This window comes from Hyaena hyaena, unplaced genomic scaffold (genome assembly GCF_003009895.1).
Source record: "Hyaena hyaena isolate Hyena2069 unplaced genomic scaffold, ASM300989v1 scaffold_247, whole genome shotgun sequence".
Classification (NCBI taxonomy): Eukaryota; Metazoa; Chordata; class Mammalia; order Carnivora; family Hyaenidae; genus Hyaena; species Hyaena hyaena.
The window spans coordinates 996628-1012543 of record NW_024080879.1 but is presented as its reverse complement, the minus strand read 5'-3'; the positions used below and the strand labels follow the sequence as shown (position 1 = coordinate 1012543).

At 38.9% G+C, this 15916-nt stretch overlaps 1 protein-coding gene across 1 annotated transcript in view; it reads left to right on the top strand.

The window, feature by feature from the left end:
* Window positions 1–15916, top strand: part of SLC15A5 (solute carrier family 15 member 5) — a 75901-nt gene that overhangs the window by 46254 nt on the left and 13731 nt on the right. The window contains exon 7 of the mRNA XM_039244649.1: window positions 4865–4993. Within this exon, the coding sequence (XP_039100580.1) occupies window positions 4865–4993 (129 nt within the window). The remainder of the gene's footprint in view (window positions 1–4864; window positions 4994–15916) is intronic.

Here is a 15916-nt window from a genome sequence, read left to right as displayed (position 1 = left end):
GTAGGTACAGAAATTCATAGGCTCATATATATGATGTGGAGATTTCCGTGGAAATTCTCTTCCGGCTAATTGATTTTTTTCAGTAAAGTAGGATTCCAGGCCATGACTCTGAGTGAGGATGAGGCAGGATATTGGGGGTTTGAGGGGAGGTATGAAATTGTTGTCTAAGGCAATGAGACAGTGAATGAACTAGGGAGATACGGAACATTGCCAGGGAGCGTTAGGAGACCATTTGAGGTTTGTGGTTGGGAATTTCAAAGGAGTTGGCCAACATGGCTGTGTTTTTCTCCCAGAAACACTAGGCTGAGTGGATCTAGTGTGCAGAGATGTCAGAGAGTGAATTATTTGGCCAGTCAAGTTCCAGCAAAGCAAGAGAAAGAAGGCAAGGGGATGAGGGTAAGGAAAAGAATATGATCATACCAATTGACTATGGAACTTGGCTAAAAAGAGAAGTATGAACATAAAGGGCATCAAAGAGGTGAGAATAATGAAAAAAAGCAATGGAGTAGAGGTCTTGAAGGAATATTAGCATTTTTGTGGTTGAATAGCAGACAGTAAACTTGGAAGACTCAGAGGATGGTCTCAGAGGATGCACAAAGTTGAGATTATGGACTAGTTGCCATTACTGGTCTAAGGCACGGGTTGGCAAACTTTTTCTGAAAAAATGTCAGAGTGTAAACGGTTAGGCTTTCATACCAGTCTCTGTTATAACTACCGTCGTTGTGGTGTATGATCAGTCATAGGCTTATAAAATGAATGGATGTGGCTGTGTTCCAATAAAACTTTATTTATAAATGGGTGGAGTCTGAACCTTACCTGATGGTAGTTCACCAACTCCTGGTCTGGGGGACAAGGTTCAGGGTGTAACCATGGGTATGAGTGGCTAAAGTAGAGTTGGGGGACTTTAGATATTAGAGAGGAACTGAAAAACCAAGATTCGGGAGGATGGGAAGTTGGAATGATGATCTATGTATATGATAAAATTGCCAGGAACTAAGGCAGGAATAGAAGTGGACAGAGGACCAGAAGAGCGCAGCTGATGACTCTGAATAACAGAGGAAAATATCCTAGAGATTGACAGATGACCGCACAGAAGAGAAGGGTTAGGTGATACAGTCAGATAACATTGATATAATCAAAAACAATAAGCTGAAGCTTTTCAGGTATGTGGAAGGAAGGATGATCTGAAAGCAGTAATAGGATAAAGTTCCGTTTTCTAGGACTACGGTACTTCTCTTACACATGTTCAAAATAACTTCTCCCCAAACATAATAAGCCCTTTAACAGTTCAAGAACAATTGGAGTAAAAGAAATTTCCAGCAATGAGTCCCCAGTACCAGGTGCCTCAGGAAGGGGGTTACAGTGCTACCGTTTGTAGATTCCGCAGATGCTGTGATGGGGCATCTTTGCAAACCCTAACCAGCCTCTCCTGGAGGCACATTTCAGCTCTGCTTGGCAAGACCAGCTTTCACATACATGGAATGTTTCTTACTGTGTCTTCATAGCGAAATGAGAATTTTGGAATAGAGCCCGACTTGTTGCTACTATCTATACTATTATGTGCTACAAGAAGTACCACGGAGTCTAAAAAACCAGGTTGATGATCACTAAAGTCGAAAGAGATCGGAACATGCAAGTACATGCCTGAAAATGGAGATCCGAGGGCTTGGAAAGCTAAGTCCTCTAAAAGGGAACCGGAGGCTTTCAAAACGACTAAAATGACACCAAAGAGAGATTAACCAGCAGGCAGAGAACTGGCAAAGTGTGCTCATGAATTATATACCGCACCAGAAGTTCTAGCAAGAGAAAAGCATAGGATTAATAATTAACTAGCAGAGTAATAATGGGCTTGTACATTCTGCTTTGTCTCAGTGAAAGAAATCGGCCTACTTAGTTTTTCTGCCCATTGTTTGTCTCCTCATATTTATAGAAAGGAAAGTTCATAAGCCAAATCCTTTGTATAACTGTGAATCATTTCTTCCCAAAGCCTCTTCAGCACTTCGCTCCCACTCTCCTCCTGGATCTTCCCGAAAGAAACTTGTGAGCTTGGCCTCAGGCTCCCGCTGGTGATTTGCAGTACACATGAGAGCTGGGGTACCCACGGCCCCTTGCCGCCAGCATTTGAAGCCCTTCTCCATAGTGTTTTATTTGTCACCATCATTAACTGCACCTCCAATAAGTATTTTGGTAGTAAGTGCCTGTTTAGCACTTCCCTTCCTCTTGCACCGTCTCTGCTCTCAGCCTGCCTGGAGTTGAAAATCTGGGAGATGCACCAGTGCTTTTCCTGCCCGTGCCTTCAACACTCAGCACATTTGCCAGAGCACAGATAGGGACTCGTTTAATTGTTTATTGGATGCAGAGGACACACAGAAAACAAAACAGAAATGTGAAATGAATGCCAGGAAAGAACATGAATGCACTTACATTATGTGTTAGTAAGTTTATTTCAAAGCGCTGAACAGGAGTGCCTGGATGGCTCAGTCGGTTAGGTGTTGAACTTGGCTCTGACAATGATCTTGTGGTCCCTGTGTTTGAGCCCTGCATCTGGCTGTCTGCTGTCTGCACAGAGCCTGCTTGGGATCCTCTGTCCCTGTCTCTCTGCCCCTCCCCTGCACTCTCTTTCTCTTAAAAATAAGTATTTTTTTTAAAGTCCTGAACAAATGCAGAGTTTTTCTGGGCTAAAGTACAAGTGAACCGGGGGTGAAATTTTCCTGAGAGAGAAGGGAGGAGATGATAAGATCTCTTCTTATAGAAAAGGAAACTGGGGCACCTGGGTGGCTCAATCGGTTAAGCGTCCAACTTCAGCTCAGGTCAGGATCTCTCAGTTCATGGGTTCGAGCCCTGCGTCGGGCTCTGTGCTGACTGCAGCTCAGAGCCTGGAGCCTGTTTCAGATTCTGTGTCTCCCTCTCTCTCTGACCCTCCCCTGCTCACGCTGTCTCTCTCTCTCTCTCTCTCAGAAATAAATAAAAATATTTAAAAAAAAAAAAAGAAAAGGAAACTAAAGATTTAGCCTTTAAGTATATCCGTCTTCTATGACCACTTTTCTTTTTAAATGAACTATCTTGTTTATTTATGAACTCTCACTGTAAAACAATTTGCAAAGTACAAAAAAGTAAGGAGAAGAAAAATTAAAAATCTGATAATTCAACCACTCAGAGCTAACATTTTTCATGTTATTTAATGTATTTCCTTCCATTTTCTTTTTGCCACACATATGCAAAAGAGAGATTAGTTTAATAAACTCCTGCTGTATTCACCTTCCAACTTCAATAAGTTTCAACTCATAGCCAAACTTGTCTCATCTCCACTCACACTTGCACACTCTCTTCCTCCTCATTGTATAATTTGGAAGCAAATCCCAGGTACCCTATTATGATAAATGTAAGTATTTTAGCATGTATCCCTAAGGTTGCCATGCATATTTTATTTTTATTTATTTTTATTTTTATTTATTTCTAGGAGAGAGAGAGAGACAGCGTGAGCAGGGGAGGGTCAGAGAGAGAGGGAGTCACAGACTGAAACAGGCTCCAGGCTCTGAGCTGGCAGTCAGCACAGAGCCCGACGCGGGGCTCGAACCCACGAACCGTGAGATCATGACCTAAGCGAAAGTCGGATGCTTAACCGACTAAGCCACCCAGGCGCCCCTGCCATGCATATTTTAATACAGTTAATATCAGATGTACAAAATCAGATATACTCATTTTCATCTATTTCTGATAGCAGAAAAAATTTTTTTTTGGATTTTGAAGTTTTTAATTCCAGTTAGTTAACATACAGTGTTATATTCATTTCAGGTGTACAATCTAGTGAGTCAGCACCTCCCTGCATCCCCTGCTGCTCATGATGCCATGTGTACTCCTAATCCCCATCACCTATTTCACCCACCCTCTCACCCCCTCCCCTCTGTAACCATCAGTGTGTTTGCTATGATTAGAGTCTGTGAAAATATATTATTTCTAATTGAAATTAAGAAAAAAATCTCCATGATTTTTTTCAACCTCTTGCCACCATTATGCCAACAATGACTTGGGGGAAAATGATGACCATTTTGGAGACCCAGAGTTTAAGCTAGTGTCTCTCTTTAGGTGACCTCTCCTTAAATGAGATAATTTAAATGCAAGTAAGGGTTTTGGGCAAGGAGGGGACATTTGACTGGTAAGATTAATACTGTTAAAAACAGCCAATCTGATCCCATTCCTACAATGGAATGCATTTTGCATGTAGTATTATACATACAATACAGTATTATACATATACATACAAAAGAGCCGCAGGACCTCTGCAAGTGACTGATGGTACCATTCCATTTCATAGAGAAGAACACTGAGGCTTGGAAAGTTTGAGTAACTTACTTAAAATCACAGATGTAGTAAATAGTTGACCTGGGACTTTAGCATAATCTTGTTTAACTGCAGAATCCATCCTCTTAATCTCCATGTGAATTTTATATGATAAATTCAAGTTTTCTACAGGGAAACTAAGGATTTATATAGAATCACAGGATTGTTGACCTTCTTACTACATTGCCACATTACCTAGTACAAGCCTCACCTCAGTCCAAAATTAATAATAAATATTCAAAAAGGAGTAAAATTGGGGTGAATATATTGTGACACTCAAACCACCAAGTAATCAAATTTTCCTTGTGCCTGTACAATAGCATATTTTGCCACATTCTATTCCTTTTAGACATACGTAAATTCTAACACCACAATATGTCTTACTATAGTAACTTTAACAAAGTCCAACTCAAATTTTGTCTTTATCAGTAAACTTTCTTTGACGTGTGATCAACACATTTGAATGATACCTATGAAAGTATTTTACAGTGAATGTTCTAAATTTTGACCTCTTTTCTCTCAGTCTCTGTAATATGCAGATTTGTTCCAAGTACCATCAGAGGAACCTCTATGAATTTTTTGACACTGTTCAACGGATTCGGTTGTTTCATGGGGGCCCTGCTGGTAGAATTGGTATATCGCATCTCAGAAGGTAAAAATAGATTCACAGTATGCTTATATGTGTGTGTGTGTGTGTGTGTGTGTGTGTGTATGTATGTATGTATATTGATTTGGTAACTAGAGAATTGGGAGACAAAACCTTAAGAGAAGGGCTTTGCCAGGGTAGTCTATTTTTAATTGATCCACTTTTGCAATTAAGATAGAATTAAGATAGGAAATAGACTCTTGCTGTATTCATTAATTTCTGGGAATTGTTTTTCTTTTGATAGGAGGAGGTAATTACAGAATGTCACTTCTCATGAGACGCTGTCTGCTGTCTTTCTTTAGTGTATTTTAAAACAAATTGGTCATTATATTCTTATTAGATCTTTCAATGAGGGCACATTCAATAACGTCTCACAGCTGGCATACGTAATCCTCAGAAAAGGTAAGTCCTGTGTAAATGTAGGAGGATGGGGTATCTGGACGATCTTTTTCCCTTGTAATTGTCCAGAAATCAGGTCTACGCAACCAAAGAGAAATTGTGAATTGAATAGCAAATGGTCTTGGAAAATTATTCCCATTGAAATTGATCAGGAGAAACAACCCATCTGAAAAGATTCACGTACAACAAAAAAGTACTACTCATACATGTGCTGGCAGAAAAATCGACAAGATGACAACAATGATTAGATGTCATGGTGAAATACCTTTGGCCGTATTTTAAATCCACAGACTTTTTCCTTTATTTGTTCTAAGATGTTAACATGGCTTCACATTTTTTTGAAATTAATTTTGCTCATTTCAATGAAAATCCTACAAGCTTATTCTTCTCTACTTTCAAAAATACGGTTGTGCACTTAAAATAAGGGAAAGAAAGTGTTGCCTTGTGTTCTTTAGTAATGAACAAATTCAATTTACTTTCAAACCAGGGCGAAATTAACTTCTATGAATAGGAAACTCCTTTTAACACTATTTTCATTCAAAAAATACTTATAAGAGACCCACTCTGTTCTAGACATCACACTGAACACTAGGGATACCATGGCAAGGAAATACACACTTCCACACCCTCACAATATTTCCAAGGGTATAGCGAAGCAATAAAATGGAGAGTGATAAATTTGATGATAGGTACAGCAGAGTTCTAGGGAACAAATGTACAGTCCTTGATTGATTTTTAATAAGATCAAACCCTGCCCTTTTCTTAGGTAACTGAGAAAGTTCAACAAGTGTGTATTGAATACTTAGTGTGCGTCAGTCTCTGCACTACATGGAGTTATGTAAGATATGGTTCCATTACTCAAAGGCCAAAAATCCAACCGGTCATAACAACTGTGCAAATGGCAGCAAGTTGTTAACCTCTCTGGTGGTTAGATTCTTTATATATAAACATGGAACAAAGAACCTGTATTCGAGTTTTAGAGGATAACCTAGAAAAGTCTGACCTATACTTTACCTAAACATCTTATGTTTTCAGTATGTGTTTATTTTCTTCAGCATTACTGAAAGAAGATGTTTTAAAATTTGCTTTAAAAAATATCTATGATCAGGGGCACCTGGGTAGCACAGTCAGTTCGCATCCAACTCCTGATTTTGGCTCTCAGTGCGTGATCTCATAGTTTGTGAGTTCAAGTTCCATCTCGGGCTCTGTGATGACAGTGTGGAGCCTACCTGAGATTCTTTCTCTCCCTCTCTCTCTGCCCCTCCCCTGCTTGAGCGCGCTCTCTCTCTCTCCTCAAGATAAATAAATTTTAAACATTTTTAAAAATTTTTTAAATTCTGAGAGAGAGAGAGAGAGAGAGAGACATAGCATGAAGAGGGAGGGTCAGAGAGAGAGGGAGACACAGAATCCAAAACAGGCTCCAGGCTCTGAGCTAGCTGTCAGCACAGAGCCCGATGCGGGGCTCGAACCCACAACTGTGAGATCATGACCTGAGCCGAAGTCGGATGCCCAACCGACTGAGCCACCCAGGCGCCCCAAAATTTGAACATTTTTAAACAGGCCATAGTCAAACCACATTTGACATGTTCTAGAAGAACTACAAAGCCAAATATTATTACCAGTTTACCTTTTATATAAATCTACATTTTTCATAAGCATGTTTGAGGAATTTATCCAGTTAGGCCAAACTTCACAAGACTGTGCTCACTTCAGTCATCAGCCACAAGTTCAGAGGTCCCCAGGACTGCCGTGGCTTCCGATAAGCTGGCTATAATAAACGTCCAGGTCCCCAGGATCCCCTCCCGTTTGACAGTTTGCTAGAGTGACTCACAGAACTCAGGAAAGCACAACACTTATAATTACAGCTTTATTATAGCAAAAACATATAAATCAGAGCAGAGTCTAAGAGGGTTTCAAAAATGAAAACATCTGCATCCTCAGAGATGCAGTGGCCAACTGGCACACCAGTATGTGACAATATACAGAATATGGCCAACCAGGGAAGCTTACCTAAACTTCAGTGTGCATAACTTTCACTGAGGTTTTATGATTTATGTAGGCAAGATTGACGGAACCATTGGCCGTGTGATTAAACACAGTCTCCAACCTCTCTTCCCTCCAGAGGTTGGGCTTTCACAAGGCTCAAAGCCCCAACCCTCTAATCAGTGCTTGGTCTTCCTGGCTGGCCAGGCCCCTTCTACTTCAGCTCATTAGCATAAGCCCTCAGGTGGGCTCCAGGGGCCCACTATGAATAACAAAGACGTTCCAATTACTCAGGAAACTCAAAGGGTTTAGTGTTTACCAACCAAGAATCAAGGACAAAGGCCAGGCAAATTCTTCGTTAGGCACCATTATTCTTGCAATCCATTTCATTGAAAACCTAATTTCTCTTGAGAATCTGAACAGTAGTATGGTATATTTAATGCAACAATTTTATAAAGGCAATATTATTTCCTGATTTTTGAAATGTAATAATTGAAACAGAACAAAGAAAGCAAAGTGGTTCAGTCATCATAACTAGTATGACAGAGATCTGACGCTCTCAGTGTTCTAAAACCAACATCAGCATAGCTTTTTTTTTTTTTTTGAATGTCTTTATTATTTATTTTGAGAGACGAGACAGAGGGCGAGCCGGGGAGGGGTAGAGAGAGAGGGAGACACAGAATCTGAAGGAGGGTCCAGGCTCTGAGCTGTCAGCACAGAGCCCAACGCAGGGCTCGGACGCATGGACTGTGAGATCATGACCAGAGCCGAAGTCAGATGCTTAACCTTCTGAGCCACCCAGGTGCCCCCAGCATGGCTATTAATACACCAAACAGCTATTAGGAGTCACCCAGCGTAAGAGCCTTTTAATGACATTTGTTATTTCTGCAATACAACCTCCTCGGATAGAGGTCTACATGTAGGATATCATTGATAATATTCTCGATATAGGAAACGATGGATAAACAAAAGTTTCTATAATTTTATCAGAGTTTGGTGCCCATGAAAGGAGGTTTACCAAGGACAAATGGTGAGGACATCTTAGTCACATAAATGTGAGTGGGGTGCTCTCTAAACTTACATTCAAGAGAACACCATTTAAATTACCACTAATGAATTCAATGTACTTATTCATTCAAGGTTTTTGTTGGTTGTTGTTCATAATAATGTTGTGTCATATCAAGTCCTATCCCAATAAATTAGAATTTTACAACTGGATACTGTCAGAGCCCATCTAGTCTAACACTGTACCCCAAACGAGATGTACCAGAGTCATCTAACACCCAGAAAAATTCTCTGCTTGGAGATGTAACCTGAGTCTGCCCATTTGCTGATAAGTTGGCTTTTTTAGTAGTTGCATTGTGCTTATGGTCAATTAAAACCTGAGGCTTTTTTTTTTTCTTTCAACTTTTAGCAGTTGCTCTCAGTTCAGTTTTTTTTTTTCTAATTAAATGCAGGACTTTATCCTTCATAAATGTTCATTCATCATCTTAAATAACAGACATTTTAAAAACTTGATTCTGTCACCCAGTGAATTACTAATCTTTACTTCTTTACTAGCTTTGTGTCATCTGCAAATTTAGTGAGCAAGTTCCTAGCCTTCTTCCAGGTAATTGACAAAAGTGTTGAATTGGAGAGGACCAAAAATAGAACCTTATGGAAAGTTCCTAAAGATCTCACTGCAAGTTATCAACTAATCTTCCTCTTTTGGATGTAATCAGCTCCCACTTCATCTAATTACTATCATTCAGCCCATGCATTTCATCATTCCCTGAATGATGTCACAGAAGACTGTCATATGTTTTTCTGGGAGCGGGATATATCTGTGTTTGTGACACTCCCTTTAGCCATCAGAATAGCATTCATCAAGAAAGGAAGTGAAGTTTATTTAGAGGATTTGGTTCTCGTGACCCTAAATTGGCTTATGTGACCAATTAAGGCCTTTAAAAAAGAATGATCCTATATGGATGACACTGGGCAGGTCATTCTCTTCTCTAAAATTGTCTCTTTTTATTTGAAAAAAAAAGGGGGGGGAATACTGCACTCCACTTTTCTCAGAGACGATGATAATTTTAATGCCAGAGCTTACTTTAAATATAAAGTAAGTCATATACTGTCATGGCCCGTTTGGTTAAAACAAGATCAGTCTTTTAGTCAAACAGCCAGACCAATTTTTTATGACAGAGCCGACCATAAAGACCCCAACACTGTAACTATGTGTTTAAGCATCCCACATGCCACCACGTTCCATTTAGCATATAAGATATTTTAAACCTTTAAGGATTCATGTCAGCTGAGCATGTGTGCATGTGAGTGTGTGTGAGTGTTGGTGTATGATTGGAAGACACGATCAGCTATCACAGTCTCCCAGTCTCCAAGCTGCATTAGTCATTTTTAGCACCATGATGGAGAATGGTGTGAATGTGGTAAATTCAAAAGATTTCTCAAAACTTGACTGTGCAGACAGATAACTGTTAGAGTGACATTTTCAGTACAAGTGAGAAAACGGATCCTTCTGGGATCTCTAACTCTGAGTGCTTTAAAGGAGAAGATACAAGACTAAACCCATCCTCCTACACTAATCATTTCAGGAATAGTTTATCTAAAAGTAGCAATGCTAATATAAGGGAGTGAAGAAGTCAGTCAAACTGCTTATTTCCACCGTATCCCATTAGCAGCCAGATCAATTTTCTCACACTCATGAGTTCAAGCTTACCTTTTGAAAAAAAAAAAAATAGAATTCAGTGGGAAATGACATCTTAGTTATGGACGTGCAGGTGATTGAAAGATCCAAAGCAAAGTGTCTAAGGGAAAAAGGATAATTGGGCAGAATCAAGAAGTCAAGGAATACATCTTCTTGTTTCTGTTAGTCCTTTCTCTTAGCGTTCAGGAAGGGAGTAAAGGATTTAGGTGTTTGATTCCCATCAAGATCATTTTAAGTTAAAAATGTGATCTTTTAAAATTCTCACTGAAATATCTGTGATTACTGAGACCACTGACAGCCATGTCAGCATGAATCTCTGAGTTGCTCTTGAAACAGGAATTTGCAGTTGCAGTAAACTTGAAAGAAAATATTTATGCATCTGGAAAGCTATTTAACTGGATTCTATAAGTACATGCCTATTTTCTTAAAGATATGTTTCTTCAAATTCGTATCAGTGCCTCAGGTCCAGCTTCATCTGGGTTTCGAAATGAGATTTTTAGACCTATGAGAGGAAAATGGCGTGCTACCTCATAATTTATCTTTAGCCTAGGCCGTACTCTACTTGTCTGTCAACTGGTCTAGTGCCAGTGCTCTTGTGGCTTACGTGGGCCCGCAACAATTCTCACAGGCAAGTCCTCCTCATGGTCTTCAGTCAGAATTAGATTCAGAATCCTTCTTGTACAATGGGGTTGTGTAGCTCAGACAGAACTTGTTCTACTCCCTCAACCTTTGGTTCCACAGAGGCCTTTGAAGCCGCTCAGAAGCCTCAGAGTTCAGAACAATATCAGGGCAGAGTTCAAAATATCTCTTCGACGATGGAAAGAACTCTTCAGTGTTAATGGCTCACAAGAGGTAGAAAGGACAGATCTTTGAGTCAGACAAACCTGAAATTCAACTTAGTCCTTAACAAGCTGTGAGATCTTGAGCACATTACTTAACTTTTCTAAGTCTCAATTTCTCCTTCTCTAAAATGGTGTCACTGATAACTTAACCTCCAAGATTTCTATGAGGAATAGAGGAAATAGATGTAAAGCACGACATTTATAAAAGTGCATAAAAGTAATGATCTGTATTGTTATTGTATATCTACAATATACAATCAAACAGCTAAATTCTTTACTGCCTTCCTGAACGCTAAGAGAAAGGACTAACAGAAACAAGATGTATTCCTTGGCTTCTTGATTCTGCCCAATTATCCTTTTTCCCTTAGACACTTTGCTTTGGATCTTTCAATCACCTGCATGTCCATAACTAAGATGTCACTTTTCACTGAATTCTATTTTTTTTTTTTTTTCAAAAGGTAAGCTTAAACTCATGAGTGTGAGAAAATTGATCTGGCTGCTAATGGGATATGGTGGAAATAAGCAGTTTGAGTGTGATCTCAACCTTTCTAAGTGGGCTAGCATTATCATGGATCTGATGCCCTGGTATAGCACTTTAATAATTCTTCAAAAAAGAGTGTGTTCCATAAATGCACATGTCAGGTGTCCTGCTCAGCTTCAACTCCAGGTCCAGATTGGGATGAGATGAAATAAAGCAGTTCTCAGATTCTTCTTGACTTCACAGACCCATGTCATTAGTAGAGCTTCCTCTGCATGGAAAACTTACAAGTCTAGATAGAATCAGATATACTGATGTTCATACGAAGAGTGCCTGGAAATGGTGTTGAAGTTGACATTAGAAGGGTAAATGGTATTTGGCTTGGTGAGCATTAGAGCACAATGTTTCTGGTAGAGAGCACGTCTACCAAAGCCTGGAAGTAAAAAATCATTGGTGCATCAGAAGAACTTAAAAATTAGTAACCTGGGGACACCTGAGTGACTTAGTTGGTGAAGCATTCGGCTCAGGTCATGTTCTCATGGTTTGTGAGATCAAGCCCTGTGTAGCACTTCACACTGTCAACGTGAAAATTGCTTGGGACTCTCTCTCTCTTCCTTTTCTGCACACACACTCTTCTTGTGTCTCTAAAAATATATAAATAGTAACTTGAAAATAATCAGCAAATGAGAGGAAATCACACGAAATCATGTTGAAGAATTAGACAGAAGCAAAATTATGCAGGACCTTTGACTTAGAGGAATTTTTAAAAAACATGAATGCAATAAGAAATCATAAAGACACCAGCTGAGTGACATGATCGATTTGTGTTTGAAAATCACTATGGAAAAGAATGGCTTGGGGGAAGTGTACAATTGAAGTAATCCAGGCAAAACTAGAGTAGTGATGAATTGGGGAGGAAGTAGGCAAATGAAGAGAAATGAATGGATATATATAAGCTGATATCAGAAGTAAAGTCAACAGTGCTTAGTGATGGTTTTTATAAAGTCAGGATGTGGTAGGATGCAGGACAGAGGTGTGGTATCAAGGGAGCATCCAGATTCTGCCAAGAGCAGCACAGTGGACAAAACTTCCATTTGCCAAATGAGAACCCTGAATAATAAACAGATTAGAAAACCTGTCACCTATTCATTTTTTAACAAATTAATTTTGTCAAATATGTGAGACATCCAACTGGAAATATGTAGAGTTCAGAAAAAAGATCTGGGTTAGATAAATAAATATGAGACTTTTTGACACAAAAATAGCATTTGGACTCCTAGAAGTGAATAAAATTACCTAGTGTGAATATTCAGAATGAAGGCGAAAAGGAGCCTGGTATCTAGACACAAAAAGCCTCAATATTAGATTTAGATAAGGAGGAATGGCCTGCCAAAGAAAGAAAAGCAGCAACCAGAGAAGTGGGGGAAATATACACATATATACATACGTGCACGTGTGTGGTAGGCATGTATGTATGTATACGTATATATATATATTTACTGAAGTTAAAGAAGGGATTGTTTCAAATATATACATACATGCACATGTGTGGTAGGCATGTATGTATGTGTATATATATATATTTTTATATATATTTACCGAAGATAAAAGAAGGGATTGTTTCAAACGGGAAATGGTAAACTGGGTAAAATCCCACTGTGAGATCAAGTAAAAATGAAGAATGGAAAGTGTCTGCAGGTTTAGCATCATTATCACTGAAAACTTTACAAGAGTCATTTCAGTGGTAAGAAGGAAATGAAAATAAGTTTGGAATAGGGTGAAGAACATCTAGTAAGTGAGAAAATAAAGGTATCAGATTCAAACAACTTTTTGAGGAACTTGGCACCAAAGATTTAAGAGATAAAGTGGTGGCTAGATGGGTGTGTGGGTAGATTTGCCAGACTTAGCAAATAAAAGTACAGAACACCCAGTTACATTTGAGCTTTGGGTAAACAACGAATACTTTTCTTTCAGCGTATGCATGTCTCTTGCAATACTGCAAACATACTTTACACCAAAAAATTATTTGTACAATATTTAGGACAAGGTTACCCTAAAAAACAATTCGCTGTTGTTCTGAAATTCAAATTTAATGGTGAGTCCTGTGTTTTACCTGGGAGGTTAGGTGTGAGTTCAAGATACTTTTTTTATTTCCAGAGATACTTGGGCATATTTAACTGATGAAAACGTCTGGTGTAGATGGAGAAGTTAAAATACAAGAGAAAGAAGAGAGACTGGCTTCTTACTGGAGGGTGGATGCTTCTTTCCTGCACTAAAACAGAAGAGAGAACAGGGAGGTGAGGTCATGGTAGTGGAAAGATGCTGACTCCTACCTTTCGAGGCTCTCAGTTTTCTTTATGACATATGCGGCAAACCATTCATGAGAGCAAAAGGGGATCAGGGTAAAAATGAGGAAGAGGAAGAGCAGAGAGCTCAGAATGTGTTATTGCAGGAGCTGGAGATGATTTAGAAAAGGAGCATTAAGACGGCCAGCAATGTTGAAGGCCCAGTTGATGCCGGTCATCACGAAGAGCAATACCAAACTACCTAAAGCATGATTTTGTCCAGTGATATTCAGGTGTTCAATGCAGTTAGGAAGCTGTCTGGTAGATTTTAAAATGCTCTAAAGACCACAGGAGAGGAAGAAAGGCACACACCGTACTCTTGAATTAAAATAATGTGAAGTAAATCTTACATATGATTCCCCTCCAAATATGCAAGAGAGGGGCAGATATCTTTTCAAATTCTGAAATAAACAAGTCTACATCGTTAGCTAACTGAAGTTACAATAGAGAACAGACTGTACAATTAAGCAGATATTGGGCAAAATCAGTTCCTGCTATATCCATGATACTATTTAGATTCAGTATTTTACTATTTTAAATAGCTCCACTTAGAGGTTGACTTACAAATTCAGTTCACAAATACATATTGGGTTCCTACTATGTGCGAGCACTGGCTAGATAGTGAATTAATAATACCACAGCTGATGTTTAATTAACAAGAAGAACCTTATAGAAATATTTGACACTCAAATTAATATCAGATATATTCATTTGACTAATGCTATTACAATTACAGTTCATAGCTAATGGCATTATCAGGCTATTATCACAAAGCATTACCTCTCTTCTAAAACTCATTTCCATGATAATTCATTGAAATCATCATGAGAACACACTATCTTGATGGGTTTTTACCTCCCAGTGCTCTTCAAGAGAATGAACTCACCCTTATAAGAAAGCCTGTTCTCCCAAATATCACCCATGCTCATTCTTTTTGCAGATCAGGTGAACAATGCATAGCACTTTCTCTACAGTTTTGAAAGACACAGTGTCCCTTCCTGGAAACAGCAACCTAACTTCATTCTTATTCACAATTCCCAAGAAGAACAAATGCAAATTAAAATCTCCATGCAGACATTGTTAGGAGAGCCAGAAATTGAGTATGTGCAGACGTGGGGCCCAACCTCAGTTCACCCATTCATTCAATCAACAAATAATTATTCCGTCTGCTTTACATGACTTCAGGCAAACAGTTCAGCTTCTCCATGCCTCTGTTTCCTCGTCTGTAAATTGAGGATAATAATAATTTGAGTACTTATTAGACAAATATGAAAAGGTGATAGAAAAGCCAGAGTTAGAATATAGTTGTTAGATATTATTTCCTTCAGGTATCATGAAAATTAATGTGTTTTAAAAAATTAACTCAGGTAGGAGAGCTATGAATCTCAAATGAAGCATTTAAATCAGGTTACTGAAAGGAGGAAGGAAAGAAATGAACATTTATTAAGTGTCAGTTATATGCAGACCTCGCTATATGTATTTCACAAAGATATTATTTCATTAAATCTTCACAACAATTCTTTGGGGGTAGATATTTGTAGCCCATTCACATGTAAGAGGAAAATGAACTCAGAAAGTAATAGAAGTTGTCCAAATCTGACAGCGGTGGTGGATTCCTGATTCCCAAGCTCTTTCTGCTGCACAGGGTTTGGGGTTTATTTTCCGTGGCACGGAAGTACATCCGCCCTGGAGAATGACTACTACGTGTTTTTAATTACAGGCTTCTTTGCACATTGTGAGGTGGTAGATGTGCCTAAGAGAAAGCAAGGTGTAAACCCATTTTAGTTTTGCCTCCACAACTTTGGAGCCTTATCCAATCACCAGCATAACAGAAAATAACATTCAAAATAGATCACCAACGTCTCAGGGAACATAACTGCTCACTGTTCTCAACTCTAATTTGAAGAGACTCCAAAAGGCACATTCTAATATTTTCAAAGTTCCATTACGTTCAAAATAAAACGGTAGTTAGTACAAAGGGGAAATGTTGAATCTTCCTCCAAAAAGATATAGCAGAAATCTGCCTGCAATCAAAAGCAATATGCTGTAGCCCTTAAAATAATGCTATGTATATTTGAGATATTTGGTAAATCTAGGATTTCAGGAGGGAATATAGTGACATATCACTGAAGTGAGTGAATCTTAGGTTTCAGGATAGCCTGGTTATTGTTACTTAGG